Consider the following 26,632-nt stretch of genomic DNA (forward strand, 5'->3'; position numbering starts at 1 on the left):
AGAGTATTTCAGGCATGGAAAGCCAAGACACTCTGGGGAAAAAAAAAAAAAAAAAAAGAAAGAAAGATCTCTGCGAGTGAGATCCCAGTGGAAAGAATGGGTCATCAAAGAAGGAGGTACCTTTCTCTGAAGGGAGGAGAGAACTTCCACTTTGACCATGGCCTTGTCTAAATATGATCAGAGTCAGTGAACTCAGGGGGCTTCCATAGCCTTGGCAGCTCATGACAAGAGCCTAGGGTGATTACTGATGCCATAAACAAGAGTGCCAATTTGTTAAGTCAACAACAGGAGTCACTGTGCACTTACTCCTCATGTAGGATCTCTGTCCTTAGTGTGCTGTACATTGAGATTTAATGCTATAACTAGTACTCAAACAGTATTTTTCACTTTATGTTTCTGTGTAGGAGCAAACTGTTGCAATCTTTACTTAATGTATGCTAAACTGATCTTCTGTATATAAAGAGAAACGAAAATGAATCGATGTGAATGGAAGGGGAGAGGGAGTGGGAAAGGGAGGGTTGCGAGTGGGAGGGACGTTATGGGGGGAAGCCATTGTAATCCATAAGCTGTGCTTTGGAAATTTATATTCATTAAATAAAAGTTTGAAAGCAAAAAAAAATAATAAAAAAAATAAAATTAGTGATGCTTTTAACAGATTTCGGTGATCATGTTAACGTATAGAATGTGCTAAATGTCACTTCTGAGAAAACTAGTAAAATGTCAATGTTTTGAATTTCTATTCTAATCTGAAGGCATGTGTAGATGCTTATGCTGAATTAAGTCATTTATAATTTATGTTCAAGATTTTTTAAATTTTATCATAGAAATCCTAAAATATTCTAACTCAAAATTCTAAAATATTAAAAATAACTTAAAATACACAGAACATTATTATTATTATTATTATTATTTTACTGGAAATAGAGTAGTGAGAGGACACATTGGGATTGCAGTAGAAATACAGCATCCTGAAAGTGTCACCAAACACAGAAAAATAGAAACCCTACATATACTATATACACTTACAAGGTATGTTACTCAGGATTTTTTTTAACATAATCAAATGCTAATATCCTAATTAAAATGGTTTTATGATAACTTTGTAAAAAATACATTAAGTTCCAATGGTGGTTTTCTGAAAAAAAAAAATGTTGAGAGTTTGAGGAATGTGCTGTGGCATAATGGGTAAAGCCTCTGCCTGTGGCACTAGCATCCCATATGGATACCGGTATGAGTCCCAGCTGCTCCACTTCTGATCCAGCTACTTGCTAATAGCCTTGGAAAGCAGCAGAAGATGGCTCAGGTGATTTGGTCCCTGCATCTATATGGGAGACTTGGAGGAAGCTCCTGGCTTTGGATTGGCTCAGCTCTGACTGCTGTGGCCATTTGGGGAGTGAACCAGTAGATGGAAGATCTCTCTCTTTCTGTCTCTCCCTCTGTCTCTCTGTAATTCTGCTTTCAAGCAAATAAACAAATTTAAAAAAAGAAAAAAGAAAAAAATAACAGTTTGAGTTGTGTGGGTCTACTGATGATTTTTAAATCCTCATTTCTCTTTTAATAGATCTAACATTTAGCAGAAAATATTGTATTGTTTTTAAAAGTATCACCCTGCATAATATCCTCAGCTCTTCCAATATAACTACTAGAGTTTTAATAGCCAAAGAAAGTGGCAGATAAAAAGGTTAAAGCTCTGGAATGTTATTTTGCACAGATTCATGTAGATGTTTCAGCAGCAAAGAGAGCATTTATTACTGCTGTGTCCCTTCATTTTTGGTTCTTTCATATTTTTTGTCATTGTAGCTCTTTTTTTTTTTTTATTTGACAGGTAGAGTTATAGACAGTGAGAGAGAGAGAGACAGAGAGAAAGGTGTTCCTTCTGTTGGTTCATTCCCCAAATGGCCGCTATGGCCAGCGCTGCACCAATCTGAAGCCAGGAGCCAGGTGCTTCTCCCTGGTCTCCCATGCGGGTGCAGGGACCCAAGCACCTGGACCATCCTCCACTGCCCTCCCGGGCCACAGCAAAGAGCTGGATAGGAAGTGGAGCAGCCAGGATGAGAACCTGGCACCCATCTGAGATGCTGGCGCCGCAGGCAGAGGATTAACCAAGTGAGCCATGGCGCCGGCTCTTTTTTTTTTATTCATTTTCATCCCTTCACACACACCCTCTTTCCCCAATCCTTTCCCCATTCTTTCATTTTCCACTTCCCATTTCATTATTTTAACTTTCTTTTTTTCTTCTCTCAGGTTTTTCTATTCTTTTTTTTAAAGATTTATTTTATTTATTTAAAAAACAGTTACAGACAGTGAGAGGGAGAAACAGAGAGAGAGGTCTTCCATCCATATGGTTGCAATGGCCAGAGCTGCGCCAATCTGAAGCCAGGATCCAGGGGCTTCTTCTGGGTCTCCCACGTAGGTGCAGGGGCCCAGGGACTTGGGCCATCTTCTACTGCTTTCCTAGGCCATAGCAGAGAGCTGGATCGGAGGAGGAGCAGCTGGGACTAGAACTGGTGCCCATATGGGATGCCGGTGCTTCAGGCCAGGGCTTTAACCCGCTGTGCCACAGTGCAGACCCCTGTATCTCTATACTTTCTTTTTCTCCTCTCCTTTTCTTCTTTTGCTTAACTATTTGTCTTCCATCTTGCCCTTTGTCTTTCCTTCTTTTACATTTCCTTTTTCACTTCTTTTTAGCTCTCCACTTTCTTCCCTTCCTTATTTTACCAAGTCTCTTTCTTTCTTTTCCTTTGGTTATATTTTCCTCCTTTGTACCTCGTTTCTCTCAATTTCCATCCCTTCTTTGTATTTCTTCATGTTATCATCTTTTCTCCCTTTTATTTTTTCTTTATTTCTTTTCCCTTTAATTTCCTCTTATTTTTCTTTCTTCTTTTTCCTTTTTCTTTATTCTGTATCTTGTCTTTTTGCTCTTCCTGTGTTCCTCTGTTATCATGACTTTTTTCTTCCTTGCTCCTTTTTATTGTCTCTTTCTGTTATATTTTCTCAAAACATAGTCAAAATCTGTGCTTTTCACATTGTTGGTTTAGGTACTGGAATGTGAGGATGAATAAGGCAACTAACTCACAGTTTATGTGAAAAGGAGATAGGTATGCAGACAATATTCAAAAGACTGTTATGATGCTATCTGCAAAGAGGTATGAAAACACACAGGGAGCTGTGATGAATTCTGCTTGACTTGTGAGGCTTTGCTAGGAAAGCAGATATTCAGAGTGAGATTTTAAAGGTGAATAAGCTGTCACCAGGCAATGAAATGGGGTGGGTGATGATAAGGCATTATAGGCAGTAGGAATCATGTAAGCAGCATCTTTCTAGAGAAGTTTGAATAGTTTGATTCAGTGGTTCTTGATTGGAGATAGTCCTCTAACATATACTTAGAAATGTGGAGCTACATTTAGTTGTTACACTGGCAGAAGGTGTGAAGGGGATGATACTGGCATTAGAGGGTAAGAGTTAAGCAGGCTAACATTTTCTGCAATATGTAGGACAGTCCTATGTAATTAAAAATAATCCCATTCAAATTATTAATAGCACCCCTGTTGAGGAAATATCAAAACGTAAGATTTAAAGGAGATAGAAGATGGCTAAGGATCCAGTTAGAAAGAGAGGAAGGGACTTGTTAAAGAGTTAGGATTTGTTTCCTAGGTTATGGGAAGCTATGAAAGATTTTCTTTTATTAAAAGAATGAGTAACAGAATGTGATTTTCAGTTTTGTAAATTTACTGTGGGATCTTTTGGATAATGGTTCTGATTCAGAAGGAAACAAAACCGGAGGTACAGAAGAAGGCTCTTGAAATAAATGATGGAAGCTTGCCAACATGTGGGGACAATGGAGATGGAGAAAAGACCAGAATTTAGGGATATTTCGAGAGAAATGGCAGGGCATTTTGAGGAGCTGATGAGGAAGAAAGGATGTCTTAGGTTTCTAGCTTGTGCATTAGATGGATGGCAGTATCATTATCCAAATTAGCAAATAAGAAACAAGGGCAAGGAAGTAAGGTTTGGATAAAATGTATTAATTGGGGAACATGTTAAGCTAAACACGTTTGGTGATATCTAGTGATGGTGCTTTCACAGAAGGAATTTGTGGGTAGAAATCTCAAGCCTGGAGGAGAATCCTGGGCCAGAGAGGGAGTTTTGGGTATTCTCATAATGGAAGCCCAGTAGCATGTAGAATGATAGGAAAGAAAATGTGGGGCCAAAATTAGTATTTAAGAGGTAGGAAGGAGTAAAGAAATAGTAAAGAATTGCTTAAAAAGATAGGAGGAGATTGTGGGGAGCAACTCGGACTAGACTGTTACTCGAATTAAGACTTATTCTATGCATCTGCTCTCCCACAATATGGCGCTGAGAAGGGAGTAAACAGCTTCTACACAGCTGCCTCTCGCCAATTTGATTGACTGAGCTGCAGGAGCTGATCTTGCTCCTGATTGGAGGAGAGCAGTGTGCTCGGTGTGTGGGTAGCAGAGTTGGGATTGGTGGAAGAGGACTATAAAGGAGGAGAGAGACAACATGCACCAGGAACACCTGAGGAACATCTGAGCAGCCCCCGAGAGAGCCGGCCGGCGGTGTGCCGCTCCCCCGCGGAAGTGGGGAAAGTGGCAGGGGGAACCGCCCTTCCACGGAGGTGGAAGGGTCGGTAGCCAACCCGGGAAGAACCAGCAGCAAACCCGGGGAGGGCCGAGCAGACAAAAGAACAGCGCAGGGTCCTGTGTCGTTCCTCCACGAAGAGGGGGAGCGACATAATGGTGCCGTGACTCGGATGTGAAGCCTAGGCAGGGTTTAGTGTCGTTCCTCCATGAAGAGGGGGAGCGACAGGAGATTCATAAGCCAAGGTCAAAAGAGTTTAAACAAAGAGGTAGCTTGGACAACAATGTCCATATGAGAAAATTCAGATGATATGACTACCTTAAGGTCACATGTATCTCTCTCAGAGTGTCTTCCACCTGTTTTGTCTCCTCAGGTGATTTCATACTTTTTTTCACTCCAGATCCTAACTCAGACTTTTGAATGGTATATACAATAACTGTTTTGTACACACAATTCACTCAATACATAAAAGAGTTCTTCTAAAAGTTTCTGGGAAAGTGGAATCATAAGATAAGTTTATTTTGGTGCAGAAAGTTTTGAAATCTGTGCATATTCTTCAAAAACTTCATGGAAATTTATATTATGAAAAATTTATGAATTTCAAAATTTTTATACCAAAATAAACTTATTTAATACTACATTTATCCAATTTTTTTGAAGTACTCTCATATTTATTGCATATCTCAGTTTCCTAAGAATAGGGTGGAGAGATACACAAGACAGAAATGGTCTTTGCTCTCAGGGGATAGCCTCAATAAAAACTTAAGTAGAATAATTTCAGACAATAATACATCACATGAAGGAAATAAAATATAGTGATTTGAAAAAAAAGGGTGGAGAAATTACTTTAGAAAGTATGTTCAAGGAAGGCCTCTTTGAAAGTATGTCATTTAAAATAATTCCTAAATAATGAGGAAAATGGAGGTATATGAGTTGCTGAACCAAACATTAGAGGGTGTGGGATCATCAAATGTCAATTATCTAAGGTGAATCAAGTGTGGTTTATTCAAGGCTCAGAAAGAAAGTGAATGTGGTTGGAGTATAGGGATCTAGAAGAGGACTGACATGATACAAGGTGATAAAACTTGAGAAGGGTCATATTATGTAGAGACTTATGGACCACAGTTAGGAATTCAGATTTATTCTAAGTATGAGTGGAATATTTAAAGCAAAGTAGTGGGGCTGGTGTTGTGGTATAGCAGGTTAAGCTACCACCTAGGACACTGGGATCCCACATAGGTGCTGGTTTGAGACCTGGCTGGTCCACTTCTATTTTTAGTTTTTATTTAATGAATACATTTTTTCATAGATAAAACTTTAGGAATACAGTGGTTCTTTCCCCCTACCCACCCCACCCCACCCCACTCCCATCCCACCTGCCTCTCCCTCTCTCCACTTCTGATATATCTTCTTGCTAATGTGCCTCAGAAAAAGATGACCCAAGTGCTTGAGTCCTTGTACCCACATGGAAGATCCAGAAGAAGCTCTGGGCTCCTGGCTTTGGCCTAGAACAACTCCAGCCATTGTGGCCATTTGGGGAGTGAGACAGTGGATGGACAATCTCTCTCTCTCACCACTCTGCTTTTCAAATAAATAAAAAATAAATCTTTAAAAAAAGCAAATGAGCAATATGCTTTGGATTATATTTGTTGAAGAGATCCATGGATTATATGCAGATAATGTAGTCCATTACAGTTTTCCAGGTAAGAGGGGATAGCAGCTTGAACTAGCCAAGTAGTGGTAGAAATGAAAGGATAGCTATAATGTAATTTACTAATGGAATAGATGAGAAGGTAAGAGAAAAGAATTGGGAAATAAGATCTGGAGAGAAAAGTATGGATTCCTTATTTCAAGATGTCTATAAACAAGTATAAGGGATTTTTAAAACAGATTTATTTATTTATTTGAAAGGCAGAGTTACAGAGAAAGAGAGAGAGAGAGAGAGAGAGAGATCTTCCATCCGCTGGTTCACTCCCCCAATGGACCCAATAGTTGGAGCTGGGCAGATCTGAAGCCAAGATCCAGGATCTTCTTCCAGATCTCCCATGTGAGTGTCCAAGGATTTGGACCATGGACTCGGGCCATCTTCTACTGCTTTCTCAGGTGCATTAGCAGGGAGCTGGATCGGAAGTGGAGCAGCAGGGAATTAATCAGCACCCATAAGGGATGCCAGCGCTGCAGACAGCAGTTTTATCCACTACGCCACAGTGCCAGCCCCTAAGGGATTATTTTTAAAAAGCAGAGCACTAGTTAGTCCTTAACTGACTGGTGTAGGTGTAAAATGCATTAGGAATAGGGAGGCCAAGAATATTGAGTCAACTTGGGCCAGAGAAGTTAGAGAGGGCTTTTTGGAAGAAATAAAATATGAACTGAAGTTGGGAAATGAATGAGCTCTGACAAATACTTGGGAGTAGGGTAGGCAGATACATTCCAGAAAGAGGATAACAATGAGATATGAGGGAACTTCAATTACTAATTCCATTTATAGTTTTTTCCTAAAATCCATTTTCCTTGAACTTTTTGAAGGCCCCCTCATATGTGATAAGGGCTTTCAGATATAGATTTAATTGGAGTGCTACTTGAATTTGGAATAATGTCTGTGGTGTGGAACTGGGTTTGGGGCTTTCTCATAGAAGACTGAAAATTAGGATGAAGTTTGTAGTAATGGAACAGGCAGCAGATACCAATATAAGGGAACAATGACAGTAAGTTGTATGAAAATTAGCTCCTCTTGATCAGTATTCTCTGTGCATGAATTTCCTTGGCATAGAAACCCAAACTTAAGATTACATTCACGCTGCCCCACAACACAGAGATTTAAGAATGATATCTGAACATTCATTTAAAAAAAAAAAAACAGGGAAGGAAGACCTTGGTATAAACATGCCCCTGATCAGGAAGTTCTTTCTTGTTAATCTACTTTAGCCCACAAAGAGGCACAATTGGTCAATTCCTTCCTTGGATTAGTGTCTTTTACAGCTTCGTTTACTTATTTAATATCTTCATTTACTGAACATTTACTATATACTGTGCTACAAGCTTTACACACATTATTGTGTTTCATTCTAAAACAACCAAACTAGGTAACTGAAATGGTCTTCATTCTACTGATGTCGGAACAGAAGCACCCAGAGATTTAGAGATTGTCATAAGGGTGCAGAGTTAATAAGTGATAGTGTAACTAATTATCCGTTTTCCAAGAACTGAATATTTTCCAGGAATATGGAATTTTCAGTGGAAAACTAGGAAAATCCCGGCCAAACAGGGAAGAGTTGGTTATCTGAGTAGCAGAGTTAATTTTAAATGATTTAATTTTAATTTGAGATTTATTTGTTTATTTGAAAGTCAGAGTTACACAGAGAGGGAGGGGAGGGGGAGGGGGAGGGGGAATCTTCCATCTCCTGGTTCACTCCCCAATTGGCTGCAACAGCCAGAGCTGTGCCGATCTGAAGCCAGGAGCCAGGAGCCTCTTCCAGGTCTCCCACACAGGTGCAGGGACTCAAGGACCTGGGCCATCTACTGCTTTCCCAGGCCACAGCAGAGAGCTGGATTGCAAGAGTTGCAGCTGGGACTAGAACCGGTGCCCAAATGGGATACCGACACTGCAGGTGGCAGCTTTTACCTTCTACGCCACAGCGCCAGCCCTGACAGTATAACTCTTTTTTTTTTATCTTTATATACAGAAGATCAATTTAGTATATATTAAGTAAAGATTTCATCATTTTGCACCCACACAGAACATAAAGTATAAAATACTGTTTCAGTACTAGTTATAGCATTAATTCACATTAAACAACACATTAAGGACAAAGATCCTACGTGAGGAGTAAGCACACAGTGACTCCTGTTGTTGACTTAACAATTTGACATGCTTGTTTATGATGTCAGTAATCACCTGAGGCTCTAGTCATGAGTTGCTAAGGCTATGGAAGCCTTTTTTTTTTATCTTTTATTTAATGAATATAAATTTCCAAAGTACGACTCATGTGTTACAATGGCTCCCCCCCCCATACCGTCCCTCCCACCCACAACCCTCCCCTTTCCCACTCCCTCTCCCCTTCCGTTCACATCAAGATTCATTTTCGATTATCTTAATATACAGAAGATCAGCTTAGTATACCTTAAGTAAGTATTTCAACAGTTTGCTCCCACACAGAAACATAAAGTGAAAAATAATAGATGATTTTTTTAAATGATGATGAAATCAGATCAGACCTATTGTCATGTATAACTCTTAACCCCTGTGCTCATTATTCTCGATGAATATTTAATGTTCTCTTATTTGAAGTGTAAAAGAACTTTATCTGTTGACTACTTGCTGTAAACAGTATACTGGGAAGATATAGGAATTTCCAGGCACTGCCCAGAGGTATTATGAGTCAGATTTTACTTTCTGATCTTCCTTTAGGAATATTTGAGATTTACTGCCAGGCAGCCAACCATCGAGAATCAGGGATGATGGCAATCTATAATGTCTCCCAGTGTCCTGGCCACCAATCCAAGCCTCGCCAACGCTACCAAGCTGCAAGAATCTACTACATTATGGCAGAGGAGGTGGAGTGGGATTATTGCCCTGACAGAAGCTGGGAACTGGAATGGCACAACCAGTCTGAAAATGAGAGGTAAGAGTTTATAAAAGAGTGTATCACACTTTCAAAGAATGATTTTACAGATGAAGATGCTGAAACTCTGACATAAGGAAGTATTTGTTCAAAGTCATGTAATAGGATAACAGATTTTTTTAAAGTAAGCTTTTATTTATTTATTTATGAAAGGCAGAGTTACAGAGAGGCAGAGAGGTCTTCCATCTGCTGGTTCACTCCCCAAATGGCCATAATGGCTGGAATTGGCGGATCCGAAGCCAGGAGCCAGGAGCTTCTTCCAGGTCTCCCAAGTGGGTGCAGGGGCCCAAGGACTTGGGCCATCTTTCACTGCTTTCCCAGGCCATAGCAGAGAGCTGGATCAGAAGAGGAGCAGCCAGGTCTCGAACCGGCACCCATATGGGATGCAGGCACTGCAGGCAGATGCCTAACCTACTATGCTACAGCTCTCACCTCTGATAACAGATTTGAGTGCAGAGACTAGACTGAAGATCTTTGGAATTTAAACCAACTACTTCTTCATTGATATAAGGTGAGGCTAAGGTTAAAGACCTTCTCGCATCCTTATAATGTTTGCCTCCCTTAAATTTCAAGAGAATTTACGCAAGGGACTAAATGCTTTAAGCCCATCTATCCATTGAAAAAATGACATTGTAGTCATAAGGGACAGCCTAAACAGAAAATGTCCAATCCACAGTGGTTTAAATAAGATAAAACTCTATTTCTTGTTCACCTGGTAGTAGAGGTATGAATAAACCAGGGCTGGTAGGTGAACTATGTTACCCACAACACTCTTTCTTTCATCTCTGGGAGCACGTTATCTATTCTAGTTGTAGCCATTTTCAGATATCAAAAAGGGAAAAAGAAGCCCAGTGTAAGCAGTAATGTCTGTAAGGAGATGGCATGGAAGTTGTCTGCATCACTTTTACTCATACCGCATTGTCCTGATCTTATTCATATGGCTGTATACAGCTGAAAGAGCATCTTAGAAATACAGTCTTAAAGAGTGGGAATAAGAGAGGGAAGAGATGTATAATTTGGGACATGCTCAAGCTGACTTGCCCCAAATGGTAGAGTTAAAAACATACCAGGGGATTCCAATTCAATCCCATCAAGGTGGCATGTACCAATGCCATCTCACTATTCCAAGTGATCAATTTCAGTTCACAGTTGATCATAATGAAAGGACTAAGAGTCAAAGGGAGCACATAAACAAGTCTAGTACCTGCTAACACTAACCGATGGAATAAATAAAGGGGAGAGTGATCCAACATGGGAAGTGAGATACTCAGCAGACTCATAGAATGGCAGATGTCCTAAATAGCACTCTGGCCTCAGAATCAGCCCTAAAGGCATTCGGATCTGGCTGAAAAGCCCATGAGAGTATTTCAGGCATGGAAAGCCAAGACACTCTGGCAAAAGATCTCTGCGAGTGAGATCCCAGTGGAAAGAACAGGTCTTCAAAGAAGGAGGTACCTTTCTCTGAAGGGAGGAGAGAACCTCCACTTTGAATATGACCTTGTCTAAACAAGATAAGAATCGGAGAACTCAGAGGGCTTCCATAGCCTTGGAAACTCATGACTGGAGCATAGGGAGACTACTGATGCCATAGACAGGAGTGTCAATTGGTAAAGTCAACAACAGGAGTCACTGTGCACTTACTCCTCATGTAGGATCTCTGTCCTTAATGTGCTGTGTATTGAGATTTAATGCTATAACGAGTACTCAAACAATATATTTCACTTTGTGTTTCTATGGGGGTGCGAACTGTTGAAATCTTTACTTAATGTATACTAAACTGATCCTCTGTAAAAAAAAAAAAAAGAAATTATCAACTCCCAACTTGACTCTCACTGGGATTAAACATGACAATAGGTCTGCTCTGATTTCATCATCATCTAAAAAAAATCATCTATTATTTTTCACTTTCTGTTTCTGTGTGAGAGCAAACTGTTGAAATCCTTACTTAATGTATACTAAGCTGATCTTCTGTATATTAAGATAATCGAAAATTAATCTTGATGTGAATGGAAGGGGAGAGGGAGTGGGAAAGGGGAGGGTAGTGGGTGGGAGGGACGGTATGTGGGGGAAGCCATTGTAATCCATAAATCGTACTTTGGAAATTTATATTCATTAAATAAAGTTAAAAAAAGAAATACAGTCTTATTAGTCAACCATATTCTCAGCTCAGGTAATTTTATTGTTAAAAAGGAAGAGAATGGAAACTGAGATATAGATTAGCAGTCTCAACTAAGGTTTTTTTTTAAGATTTATTTATTTATTTGAGAGGTAGAGTTACTGACAGAGAGGGGGAGAGACAGAGAGACAGAAATGGCTGCAATGACTGGATCTATGCTGATCCAAAGCCAGGAGCCAGGAGCCTCTTCCGGGTCTCCCACGTGGGTGCAGGAGCCCAAGAACTCGGACCATCTTCCATTGCCTTCCCAGGCCATAACAGAGACCTAGATTGGAAGAGGAGCAGCCAGGACTCGAACCAGTGCCCACATGGGATGCTAGCACTGCAGGCCAAGGCTTAGCCTACTCTGCCACAGCGCTGGCCTCTCCACTAAGGTTTTTTTTATTCATTTGTTTTGTTTTGTTGCTCACTGCCCTTTGCGAATTCTACATTTTATGTTGGTTGTTGAAATCTTTCTCACTTGCTCTGCGAACTAGGAAATGTGGCTTCTCTTCTCTGAGCCTTGGTTTACTCATATTTAAAGTGATGTGGTATAGGTGAAAAACACAACTAGAGAAAGAGGCAGGAAATGAGCAGCAGGCTTGAATCTAAGTTCTGGCTCCCTTTGTGGCTGACAATGTCACTGTAGATCATTTCTGTCATCTATGGTTCACTAATTGAACCTCTGGGACCTAGCTACTTCATAGAACTGTTGGGAATGTCAAGTGATGAAATGAATACTGAGGCCCTTTGTAAGCTGGAAAGCATCTCACAAAGTAAAATCTATAATATTCCATTTTTTCTCTCTCTCTTTTCCCAGCCTTTATTTCCAACAGTAGCAATTAATACTCTTCTGTCACTTTGAATCCTGTCCTTTTGTTAAATTAATTCCATCTAATACATCATTAAGGTTAAAGATATGTCCCAGAGGTTCTTAGCCCAGTGCTCCTGTCATATTAATTGCATTACAAATTCCTATTCACATTATGGCAAAAAAGGAACATGTACATATACTGAAATCTATCTTATTTAATGGTGGTTGTGTAGTCAGTGTGCTGGAGAATCTGACATAAGGAATAGGAACCTTTCTTCTATCTGTGAAAGGAAGATGACTCTCACATAGCTTCCCCAAATCTGAACATGAGGAGTTGAGGGCCAGGTGCTCATATCTCTCTTTGGATTTCTGTAGTTATGGTCACGTTTTCCTAAGCAACAAGGATGGGCTCCTGGGTTCCAGATACAAGAAAGCCGTATTCAGAGAATACACTGATGGAACATTCAGGGTCCCTCGGCCAAGGACTGGAACAGAAGAGCACTTGGGAATCTTAGGTAAGGGAATTCCACTTCCTTATTAAGTTTTGGAAGCTTGTGCTGCTCTTGGGGCAGCTATGCCACATTAGGAAGTCCTCCTCATTCTCAATATTTCCTTATGTTGTAACTATGAGTACGGTCATATTATATAAAGTAATGATAAAAATCAGCACTTAAGGGGGTATCATGAATTCTCATGTGATTCAAGTTTTTTTTTAGTTTTTTTTTTTTGACAGGCAGAATTAGACAGTGAGAGAGAGAGAGAGAAAGGTCTTCCTTTCCATTGGTTCAGATAGTTTGCAGTATTTTCCAAACTCCTGCTGCTTACCATCAGTAATTCCATGGAGACCAGATTCTCTATAGCCTTTGGCTATGATAGATAGAGGATTGGGGTGGAAATGCGAGAGTAATTGGAGGTGTAATCCTAACATGAAGCATCATTATCTGCTAGGTAGCAATGTCAGTTTAAACATTCCTGAATCTCCATGTGGAGTAAGCCATGATTTCCAGTCTCAGAAAGATTCTTTCTCAGGGCAAACATCTAATTCTATAGAGCTATCATGCATGTCACTTTCTTTAGTTCTGTTCCACCATTCCACTAACGAGATTTTTTTCTTCTTTTTAAATATGAGGTCCACTTATCAGAGGAGAGGTTGGTGATGTCCTGACTGTGGTGTTCAAGAATAATGCTAGCCGCCCCTATTCTGTACACGCCCATGGAGTGCTAGAATCTAGTAGTGGCTGGCCACAAGCTGCTGAGCCTGGTAAGTAGGAACATTTATTGAAGGGACCAAAGGTATGAAGCACCTCTGCTTGCTCATTAAATATATTTTGCTCTTAAAGATTGAAAATAGGAATAATAATCAATACAAGTCACAACCTGAGTTTGTCTTTATGAAACACTCATTCTCTCAATCCTACAATAGGCTGTTGTTTTGTTTTGGCTAGTATTCTGATTCAGGTCTCTAATAACATACTCTTGGCTATAGTCTGAGCTCCTAACCTGTTGCAGACCACAGACTGGTCCTTAACCTCAATCACATATACTATAGTTCTTGTCACCTTAGTACAAACTAAGCTCTAATCCCAATAACATACTAAGTCCCTAATATTAAATGTATAGTGACCATCTTTGTAGCCACATTCTCTTCCATTAATTCATTGCATAAATACTGGAGACATACAGATGATAGGAAAAACTTTAGACATCATGGATGCAATCACTTAAAGAATTTGTACTGTTGTGATAAAGACAAGTAAACAGGCAAATATAATGTACTGTGGTAAGTGTTAAATAGGAGTTTTTACAGTGCAGTAGGGAGGTGTAGAGGGAGGTACTTAATCTAATGTGCTTGAATAAACATTAGATTAAGTGTCATCCCAGAGTAGATGACATTTCAACTGAGGTTTAAATAAGTTGCTTTCAAACTTTACATGAATAAGAATCACTTAGAAGTCTTGTGATAACACAGATTATTGGGATCAACTTCCAAAATCTGATTCAGTAGGTATGCTGTGGGACTCAAAAATTTGCTAGTTCAAACATGTTTCTAGGTAATGCTTTTGCTGCTTGTTCAGAAGCTACACTTGGAAAAATCATTGACCTGCAGGATGGGAAAGAGGCATATAGATAGCTAAAAGGGAGTGTAGAAGATAAGCAGGTAGAGGAAGTTATTTAGTGTAGCAGTTAAGATGCCACTTAGGACACCTGCATTCCATATTGGAGTGCCTGGGTTTGAGTCCTGACTTTTCTTCTGATCCAGTTTCTTGCTAATGTGCGCCCTGGGAGTCTGCAGGTGACAGCTCAAGTACTTGGAACCTTGCCACTCATGTGGGAGAGATAAAGATCTGGAGCTCAGGAGAAAGGTATGCTCTGAAGAACTATGTGTGTGGCACATCAACATTTATGTAGAAATTTAAGGCTTAGGAATGAAAAAAGTCAGTCAAAAGAGTGTATTAAATGAGATAGTAAAAACCTTAAGATTGAGTGTGAGCACTGTGCTTAGTGGTTAAGATGCTGGTTAGCTGGCTAAGTCCCATATCTGAGTACCAGAGTTAAATTCCTGGCTGTGGCTCCTGATTCCAGCTTCCTGGTGAAGCGGAGGCTGGGAAGCAGTGGTCATGGCTCAAGTAACTGGCTTCCTGCCACTTATTTGGGAAACCTGGATTATTGACTACCTGGCTCCTGGCTTCAGCCCCAGCCAGGGGTCATTGTGGGTATTTGAGGAGTGAATCAGTGGATGGGAGCTCTCTCTCTCTCTCTCTCTCTCTCTCTCAACAAACAAATTTCTAACAATAATGATGAGTCCCAAAAGAGAACCAGTTTTTAAGGAAGGTACTGACCGGAAAGTGAGTGTGAGAAAAAGTGTGTAAGCTGATAGGATCAAAACCAGGAATTCTACTTCAGAGAGGTTACATAGAACTAAAATGAAAAATTTCCCATTGGATAAAGCTATGGGAGAATCAGTTGTGATTTTGATTAAACTGGTAGGGAAAGAAGCTATACTGACGTGGGCTAACGAGAAATTGGGGTAAGTGGGAGTTGAAATGATGAGTGTGGTTTAGTTTTAACACAGGGTCAGAAAAAAATCAGGTGATGAGATAAAGGCTATGGCTAAGTGTTGATGTAAAGTAGAGGTGAAGGACACTGGAGTTGAGGAAATCACAGGCCAGAGTGTTGGATGAGTCATCTACATGGACCTTGAAGTTACTCAGAAGAATGTTTAACAAAAGGGATGGTAAATGAAGATGGAGAGAATTAGATGGATTTGAAAGAAATTAAGGCAGAATCAATAGGACATTAATGCTGAGCAAATGTTTTGGGGACAACAGTGATGATAGAGCCACGGGTATTAGAATTTTTTTGAATCAATCAACCTGGATGAAAAAGAAAGAAGAAATTCAGGAAGTTGGAAATGGATTTTATTTCATTATTTAATGTGAACGTATGTGGGGGATACTAAGCTTATTTTTGAATGTCATGAGTGTGAGGTACCTGTAAGACATCTGGGTGGAAATGAGAAAGTCATAAGGATAGGAGGTTATACTTAGTTCAACATATGGGCTGTAGCTTGGAAGAGCACTGGGATAGTTATAAAGATTTAGCAGTAATCAGTAACTACGAGAAATAATGGCTGAAATCATGATTATGTATGTCATCACCCAGGGAGATAATAGAGTGACAACAACATTGAGCTGAGAATAAAACTGAATAACATCATTATTAAGACATGATAATCTACCCTAATTTGTAAATTTAAAGCAGTTCAAATCTATTGGATTCTGAAACAGAATGACTGCATGTAAAGTTCATTCAGAGAAATAAAGACTACCCAGAAAACATCCAAGAAATTTTGAAAAAGATGAGTGAGAAAAGAGGAGCACAACTTGATAGTATAGCATGTTATAGAGGCACAATAGTTTAAGTAGCATGATACTGTGAAAAAAATCAGTATGAAGGAAAATTTTAAAATCCTTGAAACAGACTTAATCTTCTGCCTTTATTATAATAGTGGAAATACTATTCCATCATTAGTCCCACACTTCTACCTTTTACCTTTCTCCTTACCAATTCCTTACCAGGGAGATTTTATTAATATGATTGCTCAGATCCTGGGGGTATTTTTGCTGCACTATATGTTACTAGTTGGGAAGGTTACTGTTTCTTTTATCTCAGCACTACCTACTTCCATGCTTGCCATTAGGTGAGCTGGATATGTGAGATAGGACAAGGCCTGCACTACAGATGTAGCCATCTTACCTTAATTAAGCTGGAAAGAGGAAGCCTCAATTAGTCCCTTAAGTCAAAGCTTTGTTCTTCACTTCTGTTATCAATGTTCTGCAATAGGAGTTGGTGGACACACGGACTCAGCTATTAATGAAGTGACATTTTGATTTTCATTTGGTTACCCTTCTTTTTAGTTTTCTTAATCAGGAATGCCAGGGGGAGGAATGAGTAATGGGAGCCAGGCTTTCCTATGCTCCAGGATTTATGCTATAATAATAACATTGAAACTTTTTAAAAAGATTAATTAGTTTAATTGAAAAACAGAGTGGAGAGAGAGAGAGAGAGAGAGAGAGAGAGAGAGAGAGAGAGAGAGAAAGACAGAGACAGAGTTTCCCATTTCCCACCCTCTTATTGGTTCACTCTCCAAATGGCCACAACAGTTAGGCGTGGGCCAGGCTGAAGCCAGGAACTAGGAACTCCATTTGAGTCTCTTACATGGGTGGCAGGTGCTCAGGTACTTGGGCCATCATCTGCTGCCTTCTCAGGCACATTAGCAAGAAGCTTTATGGAAGCAGAGAAGCTGGGACTAGAATCTGCACTCCACTAGGGAATGCCGACCTCAAAAATAGCAGTTTAACTTTCTGTACTGAAAACTGTCCTCAGCATTGAGTTCTTGACTCTTTCCTCTAACACTGAGTACATATGAAATTTTGATATTAGAAAAAGCTAGCATTTCAGTGGAAGAAAGGAAAAGTTGATCAGGCATGGTTTTAGGACAAGACATTGTCTTTGGGAAAGAAAATAAAATTAGATCTTTGCTACCACATGCCAAAATAATTATAAATTGATTAAAGATAGAATATCTTAAAATAATAGAACTAAAAGAAAATGCAGATAAATGTTAATCTGGACTCAGTGTGACAATAGGTTTTGCTAGGTTAAAAACAGAAGATGAAAACCTAGGAGAACACATAATGCATAGCATACTATTTGTTGAACTCTTTTACTTAGTATAGAGTTATTCTTACCATCACTAAGTAAATTGAAAGTAGATATTTATAAAAATTAAGAGTGCGAATGTGAGAAGGAGGAAGAAGAAGTGTTGGAGCATGAACATGGGCGAGGGCAGAGTGGAAAGTATCACTATGTTCCTAAATCTGTATATATGAAATACATGAAACTTGTATAACTTAATCAAAATGTTATTAAAAGGAATTAAGTACTTAGAAATGAAGTAAATCAAGAAAAATAAATAAATTTTTAAAAATAAAAAAATATTGTTATCATACAAGAATACTTTTGTGAAAATGGAATTAAAATTTTGTAATAGTCATCTTCCATGAACTTTTGGAAAAACCTTTGTATACATGGATTTCAAAATTTTTACACCAAACTAGTATTTTAATTCCACTTTCCATAAAATTTGTAAGTTTCAGTGTGTGAAAGATTCTTACAAAAAGTAGGAGCTGTGATCATTGTCAATGGAAAAAAAATGAGTGAAGTATCTAAGTAGGAAATTTATGAAGGAGGAAGCATAGATATATAACAAAACATGGAAACACATTTGGGGTCACAAAAAATAACAGTGAAAATAAGTGAATAAAACCATTGTGGTCTCCACATTCACAAATTTTATAGTCTGGAGGAGAAGGCAGATTATGAACAAGAAAGCAACTACATGTATTTATATTTATAGAATAGGTGCTATAAAGTTTACAAAGAGGATAATGGGACAGGATGGAGGCAATTTCTTGAGGCAGGGGCATTTAATTTGTGACCCGAGGGATGAGAAGGAACTAGGGTGGAGACTATAACAACAATATTAGAGGAAGGAGAAGCTAAGATACGTAATCAATCCAGATGCCCATCAACTGATAAGTGGATAAATAAATTGTGGTATATACATGGTGGAATACTACTCAGCCAAAAATAAGAATTAAATCCAGTCTTTCACAACGAAATAGATGCATCTGGAGACCATTATGCTTAGTGAAATAAGCCAGTCCCCAAAAGACAAATATCGTATGTTTTCTCTGATCTGTGATAACTAAAAAAGTAATGTATACGAGTGAAATTGACCTTTTGAGGAACAGTGGTTTTCTACTTACTACTTGTTTTTTTAATTTTTTTTTTTATTTATTTGAAATGTAGAGTTAACGGAGAGGCAAAGGCAGAGACGGAGACAGAGAAAGAGACAGAGAGAGAGTTCTTTCATCCATTAGTTCACTCCTGAAATGGCCGCAATGGCTGGAGCTGTGCCGATCCGAAGCCAGGAGCCAAGAGCTTATTCCGGGTCTCCCACGTGGATGCAGAGGCCCAAGTACTTGGGCCATATTCTACTGCTTTCCCAGGCCGTAGCAGAGAGCTGGATTGGAAGTGGAACAGACGAGTCTTGAACTGGCACCCATATGGGATGCCGGAACTGCAGGCAGCAGTTTTACCCACTATGCCACAGCACCAACCCCTCTACTTACTATTTGTTGAATTTTGTACCTAGTGGGGGGTTAAGATTGTTATAACAAAAATTGAAAGTATATCATTGTAAAAATTAAAAAATAATAAGAAAAGAAAGAGGAGGGAGGGTGAGAGTGAAGGAGGGAAGATAGGTATGGTGGGAAGTATTATGCTCTTAAAACTGTATATTTGAAGGGCTGTCACTGTGGTGTAGCAGGTTAAAGCCCCAGCCTGCAGTGCTGGCATCACAGGGGTGCTGGTTTGAATCCCAGATGCTCCACTTCCGATCCTACTCCCTGCTAACATGCTTGGGAAAGCAATGGAAAATGGCCCAAGTCCTTGGGTCCCTGCACCCATGTGGGAGACCAGGAAGAAGCTCCTGACTCCTGGATTTGGATTGACTCAGCTCCAGCTGTTGTAGCCATTTGGGGAGTGAACCAGTAGATGGAAGACCTCTCTCTCTGTATCTACTTTCTTTGTAACTCTGTCTTTGAAATAAATAAAATAAATCTTTAAAAACATTGTATATATGAAATTTGTTCCCTTCGTTTAAATAAAAAAGTGAAGAAAATTCCAAAGAAAGGGAACAACAAAGGTAAAGGTCCTGCAATAAGTGTATATTTAGCATGATAAACAACACCCAGGCAGTTATTGTGCTACAGTATGGGGCACAGGGAGAAGGGTAGCAAAAAAAGAAGTTAGAAAGTCAAAATTGGGGGACATATGGGGAGCACAATATGTTGGGCTTTGTAAGGAGTTCGAATGAGTTGAGAAGCCATTGGTAGATTCAGTGATAGGATCTGATTTTAACACAATCAGTTTGGTTGTTGTGTTGAAAAGACCATAGGGTGGTAAGGAAGGAAGCCAAGAGATGATCTAGGAAGCTGTGCAATAACCCTGGTGAGAAATGGTCAGATGGTCGTAGCTTGGACCAGGGTGGTACCTGTGAAAGTAGTGAGTAGCAGATTCTAGACATATTTTTAAAGTAGATGCAATGGGACTTGCCAATAGCCTAAGTGTTGGTGGTTGAAAAAAAAAAAAAAGAGCAGTAATAAATGATTGTATGATTTGGGTCTAACACAATAAATAGTTAGAGCTAGCATTTAAAGAAATGAGGAAGTTTCAGAGCAAGTCTTGGTGGGGGAAGATGGGGCTTCAGTTTGGGATACATTCAACTTCAGATGTCTATTGTGTTGATGGAAATAAACAGGCTCTGTAAAAAAGGTTAATATAAGATTATTCACAGAAGAATATGAGTGATCTAGGCCCAAGGGACACAAGTCCAAAAATTTTTAAGGAGTCTTAGGAAGTGTTCCAAAGTGCTCAACTTCTAGTCAGATTTTCCATATTTTTTGAAAATAAACTTGCATTTATCATTATTCAGTGAACATATATTGACTTGGCCTGAAAAGACAAGCTTTAGGCAAACAGGGGCAAATTTCTCATAGGTCGGATATAACAATTTTTTAAGAACACTATGGGCTACAAATATCTTAAGAGATAGTGTACTATCTCTGAAAACAGGCTACTGAAAAGAAGGCTACTGATTGATTTTAAGAAGGACATTTCTGCAAATAGACAAGGAGTATACAGATAAAGAACAAAGGATTGTGCAATTTTGCTTCAGATGGCTAAGATGAAACAGACCTTATGTGCACATCACCCAAAGTCAAATTGACCTGGTGGATGAGATTAATAGCTCTGTCCATCCACTCCTCAGACAAATCTCAGTAGGTGTGTCTCTTGAATGCTTTGCAGGCTTTTTAGGGGCAATTTGTTCTCAATTAGATGTCCAAGTAATGATATCAAGTAGGTAATTGGGTACATTAAGTTGGTACATTGGAGCAGAGGTGTGGACTAGAGAAAGAGATGTGAGAGTCATAGTCTTGTAGACAATATTTAAAGTCATGAGATTAGTAAGGAAGTGAGTTAGCCAGTAAGGAGTGACCAATATGATTGGATGAATCCAAGTAAGTGATGATGGCAGTTCAGACCAGCCTGATAAAGTGGAAGGATTGAAAAGTGCTCTGATTCAGGGTGTATTTTAATGGTAGTAGCAATTGGCTGGTGAATTGGCATTTCTAGACAGATTTTTTAAAAAACAATTTATTTCCTATATTTTAGTTATTAAACTCTTGTATATTTTATGCATTACAGATATCTTTTTCAGTTTGTCAGACATGTGTTAATTTTTTCATGATATAAATCCTTGATTGATACGATAAAATCTGTCATTTTTGGCCTTGCGGTTATTGCTTTTAAAGTATTTTTGTATGAAGTCCTTTCCCAGCTCTGTTCATAAAGATATTGTGCTGCATTATCTTTTATTAACTTTATAATTTTCTGCTTTTCACATTCAGGCCTTTAATCAGGCCAGAGTTTTCCTTTCTATTTGATATTAGCTAGGGATTCTGTATACGAATATATACATGCATATACATTTCCTCTATATAGAGTGCAAGTTTTCTCAATACCATCTCCTAAACAATCCAGTTGTTCTCCTATTGAATTATTTGCCATCTTTTATTGTATATTCAGTTTCTATAAATCTATAGGTCGAACTCCAAGCTACTTACCTTGTTGAATTTTTCTATTATTCTGTTCTTATAACAATATTTACTATTATTGTTATTGTGGCTTTGAAGTTTAACTTTTAGAATTCTTTTTATTTTATTTTATACATACTATCTCATTTAATCAACTCTACAGTATATGGTATATATGCTACTTTGTTTTACATTCCTTCATTTAATCAATGTTACCATTGAGCAGAAACAAAGGCAAAACATCATCACTTATATTTCAACAGAAATACAAACCATTAAAAGTATATGAAAAAAGAACACAAAATGTAGTTTTTACTTAAGCAGTTGCATGATTGAAGCTGTTTTCAAGTTTCTTCACTGACAACCCCATTTTAACCATTGAACAAATTGTACTTAACAGTAGTAAAATGTAAAAATTCAAATTTAAACATGAAAATATGGAACAATAACAACAAAAGAACAGGAAGTATCTTCAATTCCAAACAGATTAACAAATTTGCAGATCCTCAGATACTTTCTGAGGCATATCATAGCACCTACTTAAAAGGTTGCATTCATTTGGGAGGTATCAATACATATTCAGTGCTGAGACCACTTTTAGCACTTACAGTATATACAAAGCAGCAGTAGACTACTATGGTTCACATTTGGGAAACAGATTAAAGCTTTATGCTACAACTTGCCAAATTAGCATTACAGGTGACTCAGTGACAATTACTCATTTCATATTTTTTCTTTATTCTTCTGAAACTCAATAAGCAAGTTATCATTTAAGCACATGGAATACTGCCATGTCTTCTTCCTTATAATGGTAAATTTTAAAATCCAAATACTTTGTATCATGGAAACTTTACCTAGCTGTGTAAAGGCTCCCAAATACAGTTTAGTCATAAAGTTTCTTCTTTGTAGATTCCATTAATTTATAGCTATTTTAGTAAAGATAAATGCAGGATACTACACCAGATTATTGGGCAACAAAATTGTCACTACCTGTGTTTTAATTACTAGCATACCACAACTGCAACCATGGCAAGCAAATACCCTCACATGTCCTCCACTGCTTCCGGGGTTCCTTTCCACATCACAGGAGCTGGTTTAATGGATACTGTTGGGTCTCACCCTATCTATGAAAGTGCCTTTATTATTAATTTTGAAATTTTACTAATGGAACATGTACAATCTCAATAAGCTAGGTTTTTTCCTTATTCTTCACTAATTAGTTTAAATGCAGTTTGTAATGTAAATTTTTATAAATGATTATAGGTTTATAAATGATTAAAGGTTTCTAAAATACCATTAGTATGTAAAATATTAACCAAATAATAACACTAAGAGTATTTTTGAGACTATTTGTTTCCTAACTAGAAAACCTGTGGGATTCGTAATGAACAGAGATATGATGACACTTTAACCCTGCTGTTCCACAACATCCATGAAGCTCAGAAAAGAAGAGCAGGATTTCAAGAGAAAGATGGAGTAAACACTTGATTTTTGGATGCTTCAAGCACAAAAGTTTTCACAGTGATTATAAGATCTATCATTATTTTCATCCATTAAGTAGTGTAAACATTTATTTGTTTCTAATTTTATCCAGAAATAAAAGCATTATTCATTACATAATCTATCTTATCAATTTCAGTTTTCAGGTATTCAATTAATGCAAACCCAGTTATTTTCTTTTTTTCACAATAACACACTTAGAGACTGAGCTTCAAAGACAGGGAAAATTCATTTAAAGTAACTGATACACTCTTCTGCCCAAAGACATAAGAACTAAGACTTAACACTATAATCACATAAATGATATGTAATAAGAGAAGAAAAAAAAGATGGTCCAGTATAATCAAGCTCTTCTTTTAAAAAACGTTTGAAAACAGATTGTCTTAATATGTGGCTATATTCCCAGTGACAGGATATTCTGATATATAAGGAACTACAGAAGAAAGTCAGATTAAATTCAAGTTTCTTGCCATTTATCCATAAGTATTCCTATCATTTACTTTGGATTTCCTTTGTACTTTTACTGGGAGATTTTCTGCCTCCACCTTCTTTCATAGTGATGACCATGTTTCTGTGTGTAGCACATCCTTACGCATCTTTTCTAAGGATGGATGAGTGGTGACAAATTCTTTAAATTTATGTTTGTTATGGAAGATCTTTAGTTCACTCTCATTCACAGGTGAAAGCTATTCAGGGTACAGTATTCTGGATAGACAGATTTTTTTTTTCTCTTAAGGCTTGGAATATCTCTTGCCATTCTTTCTTAGCCTGTAGGGTTTCTGATGAGAAGTCCACTGTGAGTCTAATTGGAGATCCTCTGAGAGTAATCTGGCATTTCTCTCCTGTACATTTTTGAATCTTTTCTTTATGTTTTACTGTGAAAAGTTTGACTACAATGTGTCATGGTGAGGATCTTTTATGGTCATGTCTATTAAGAATTCTATGTGCTTCCTGTACTTGGATGTCCCTCTCTTTCTCCAAATTAGGGAGGTTTTCAGTAATTATTTCACTTAAAAGGCCTTCTAATACATTCTGTCTTTCCATGCCTTCAGGAACACTTAAGACCTGTATGTTGGGTCATCTGATAGTATCTCATAAATCTCCAACGCTATTTTTTTAGTTTCCTAATTTCTTCTTTTTTTTGGTTTAACTGTAAAATTTCCATATATATGTCTTCTCACTCAGATATTCTAATGCCTCACCAAGTCTGTTCTTAAGGCTTTCCATTGCATTTTTATTTGTTCTATTGAATTCTTTGTTTCCAATAATTCATTTTGATTTCTCTTTAAAATTTCAATTTCATGGGAAAAAATGTTCATTCAGGTTATATATAGATTTCTTTAATTCGTGGATTTGCTTCTGACTACTTCAAAGTAATCTGATTATCAATTTTTGAATTGTACTTCCATCATTGCTTCAATCTCTTCATTTTCACATTCTAGTATTGATGTGTTGTTGTGTTCCATTGGAGGTATCATGTTGTCTTCCTTATTCTTGTTTCTTGAGTTGCTCTGGAATTCTTTTTAAAGGAATTTTATTAATATATTAGATTCTCAGGGTCACAGCAAATGCATGATAATCACTACAGAACAATTCTCATCAATTCATACGTTAATATGACATTAGTACAAAGAGAAAAGGTTCCATGTAGTTCACAGATACAATTTTTTTGAGATTTATTTATTTTGCTTGAATGTCAGAGTTACAGAGAGGTTGAGGCAGAAGGCAGAGAGAGAGAGAGAGAGAGAGAGAGATGTCTTCCATCAGCTGGTTCACTCACCAAACGTCTGCAATGACCAGACTGGGCCAATCCGAAGCCGGGAGTCAGGATCTTCTTCCAGCTCTCCATGTGGGTGCAGGAGCCAAGGACTTGGGCCATCTTCCACGGTTTTCCCAGAGCATAGCAGAGAGCCGGTTCATAAGTGAGGTAGCTCCTGGCTCCTGGCTTCAGATGGGCTCAGCTCTGGCCATTGCAGCATTTGGGGAATGAACCAGTGGGTGGAAGACCTTCTCTGTCTCTCCCTCTCACTCTCTGTAACTCTACCTCTCAAGTAAATAAATAAAATCTTTTTTTAAAAAATTTTTTTTAACTTTTATTAATGAATATAAATTTCCAAAGTACAGCTTATGGATTACAATGGCTTCCCCCACATAACGTCCCTCCCACCCGCAACCCTCCCCTTTCCACTTCCTCTCCCCTTCCATTCACATCAAGATTCATTTTCAATTCTCTTTATCTACAGAAGATCAGTTTAGCATACATTAAGTAAAGATTTCAACAGTTTGCTCCCACACAGAAACACAAAGTGTAAAATACTGTTTGAGTACTAGTTATAGCATTAAATCTCAATGTACAGCACACTAAGGACAGAGATCCTACATGAGGAGTAAGTGCACAGTGACTCCTGTTGTTGACTTAACAAATTGACACTCTTGTTTATGGCATCAGTAATCACCCTAGGCTCTTGTCATGAGTTTCCAAGGCTATGGAAGCCCCCTGAGTTCACCAACTCTGATCATATTTAGACAAGGCCATGGTCAAAGTGGAAGTTCTCTCCTCCCTTCAGAGAAAGGTACCTCCTTCTTTGATGGCCCGTTCTTTCCACTGGGATCTCACTCACAGAGATCTTTCATTTAGGTGGTTGTTTTTGTTTTTTGTTTTTTTTTTTTTTGTTTTTTTTTTTTTTTTTGTTTTTTTTGCCAGAATGTCTTGGCTTTCCATGCCTGAAATACTCTCATGGGCTTTTCAGCTGGATCCGCATGCCTTAAGGGCTGATTATGAGGCCAGAGTGCTGTTTAGGACATCTGCCATTCTATGGGTCTGCTGTGTATCTCACTTCCCATGTTGGATCGTTCTCTCCCTTTTTTATTCTATCAGCTAGTATTTGCAGACACTAGTCTTGTTTATGTGCTCCCTTTGGCTCTTAGTCCTATCATTATGATCAATTGTGAACAGAAACTGATCACTTTGACTAGTGAGATGGCATTGGTACATGCAACTGATAGAGCATTAATACCCAGAATCTCTAAAGAGCTCATGAAACTCCACAACAAGAAAACAAACAACCCACTTAAGAGATGGGCCAAGGACTTAAACAGACATTTTTACAAAGATGAAATCCAAATGGCCAACAGACACATGAAAATATGTTTAGGATCACTAGCTATCAGGGAAATGTAAATAAAAAACACAATGAGGCTTCACCTCACCCCTGTTAGAATGGATTTCATGCAGATGTGAACAAATAATAAATGCTGGTGAGGATGTGGGTGAATAAGTACTACAATCCACTGTTGGTGTGATGATAAACTAGTATAACCATTGTGGAAGACAATATTGAGATACCTTAGAAAGATGAAAAAAATGTAGAGAGATATGACCCACCCATCCCACTCCTGGGAATTTGCTTAAAGGAAGTAAAATCAGCATATGAAAGGGTGATCTGTACCCCCATGTTTATTGTAGTTCAATTCACAATAGCTAAGATATAGAATCGACCAAGATGTCCATCTAGTGATGATTTGATAAAGAAATTGTGATATATACATATACACATATATACACACACAGGCACACATGCACACACACACATACTATATATGTAGTATATATACACTATATATAGTATATATATATTTGATAGAAATCATGATATATACATATACACATGTAAACACACACGCACACATGCACATACACACATACTATATAGTATAT

At 38.2% G+C, this 26,632-nt stretch overlaps 1 protein-coding gene across 4 annotated transcripts in view; it reads left to right on the top strand.

Annotated features, from left to right (window-relative positions):
• Window positions 1-26,632, top strand: part of HEPH (hephaestin) — an 88,591-nt gene that overhangs the window by 32,850 nt on the left and 29,109 nt on the right. For 3 of the 4 annotated variants that reach the window (XM_051827141.3, XM_051827142.3, XM_008272725.5), the window contains exons 13-15: window positions 9,008-9,221; window positions 12,566-12,705; window positions 13,320-13,451. In XM_051827141.3, coding sequence (XP_051683101.1) covers window positions 9,008-9,221; window positions 12,566-12,705; window positions 13,320-13,451 — 486 coding nt within the window. Of the gene's footprint in view, window positions 1-9,007; window positions 9,222-12,565; window positions 12,706-13,319; window positions 13,452-22,779; window positions 23,035-26,632 lie in introns of those variants that run through there. The other variant, XM_089324691.1, reaches the window with a different exon arrangement.

The sequence above is a fragment of the Oryctolagus cuniculus genome, chromosome X (genome assembly GCF_051225735.1).
Source record: "Oryctolagus cuniculus isolate XC-2025 breed Fujian yellow rabbit chromosome X, ASM5122573v1, whole genome shotgun sequence".
Classification (NCBI taxonomy): domain Eukaryota; kingdom Metazoa; phylum Chordata; class Mammalia; order Lagomorpha; family Leporidae; genus Oryctolagus; species Oryctolagus cuniculus.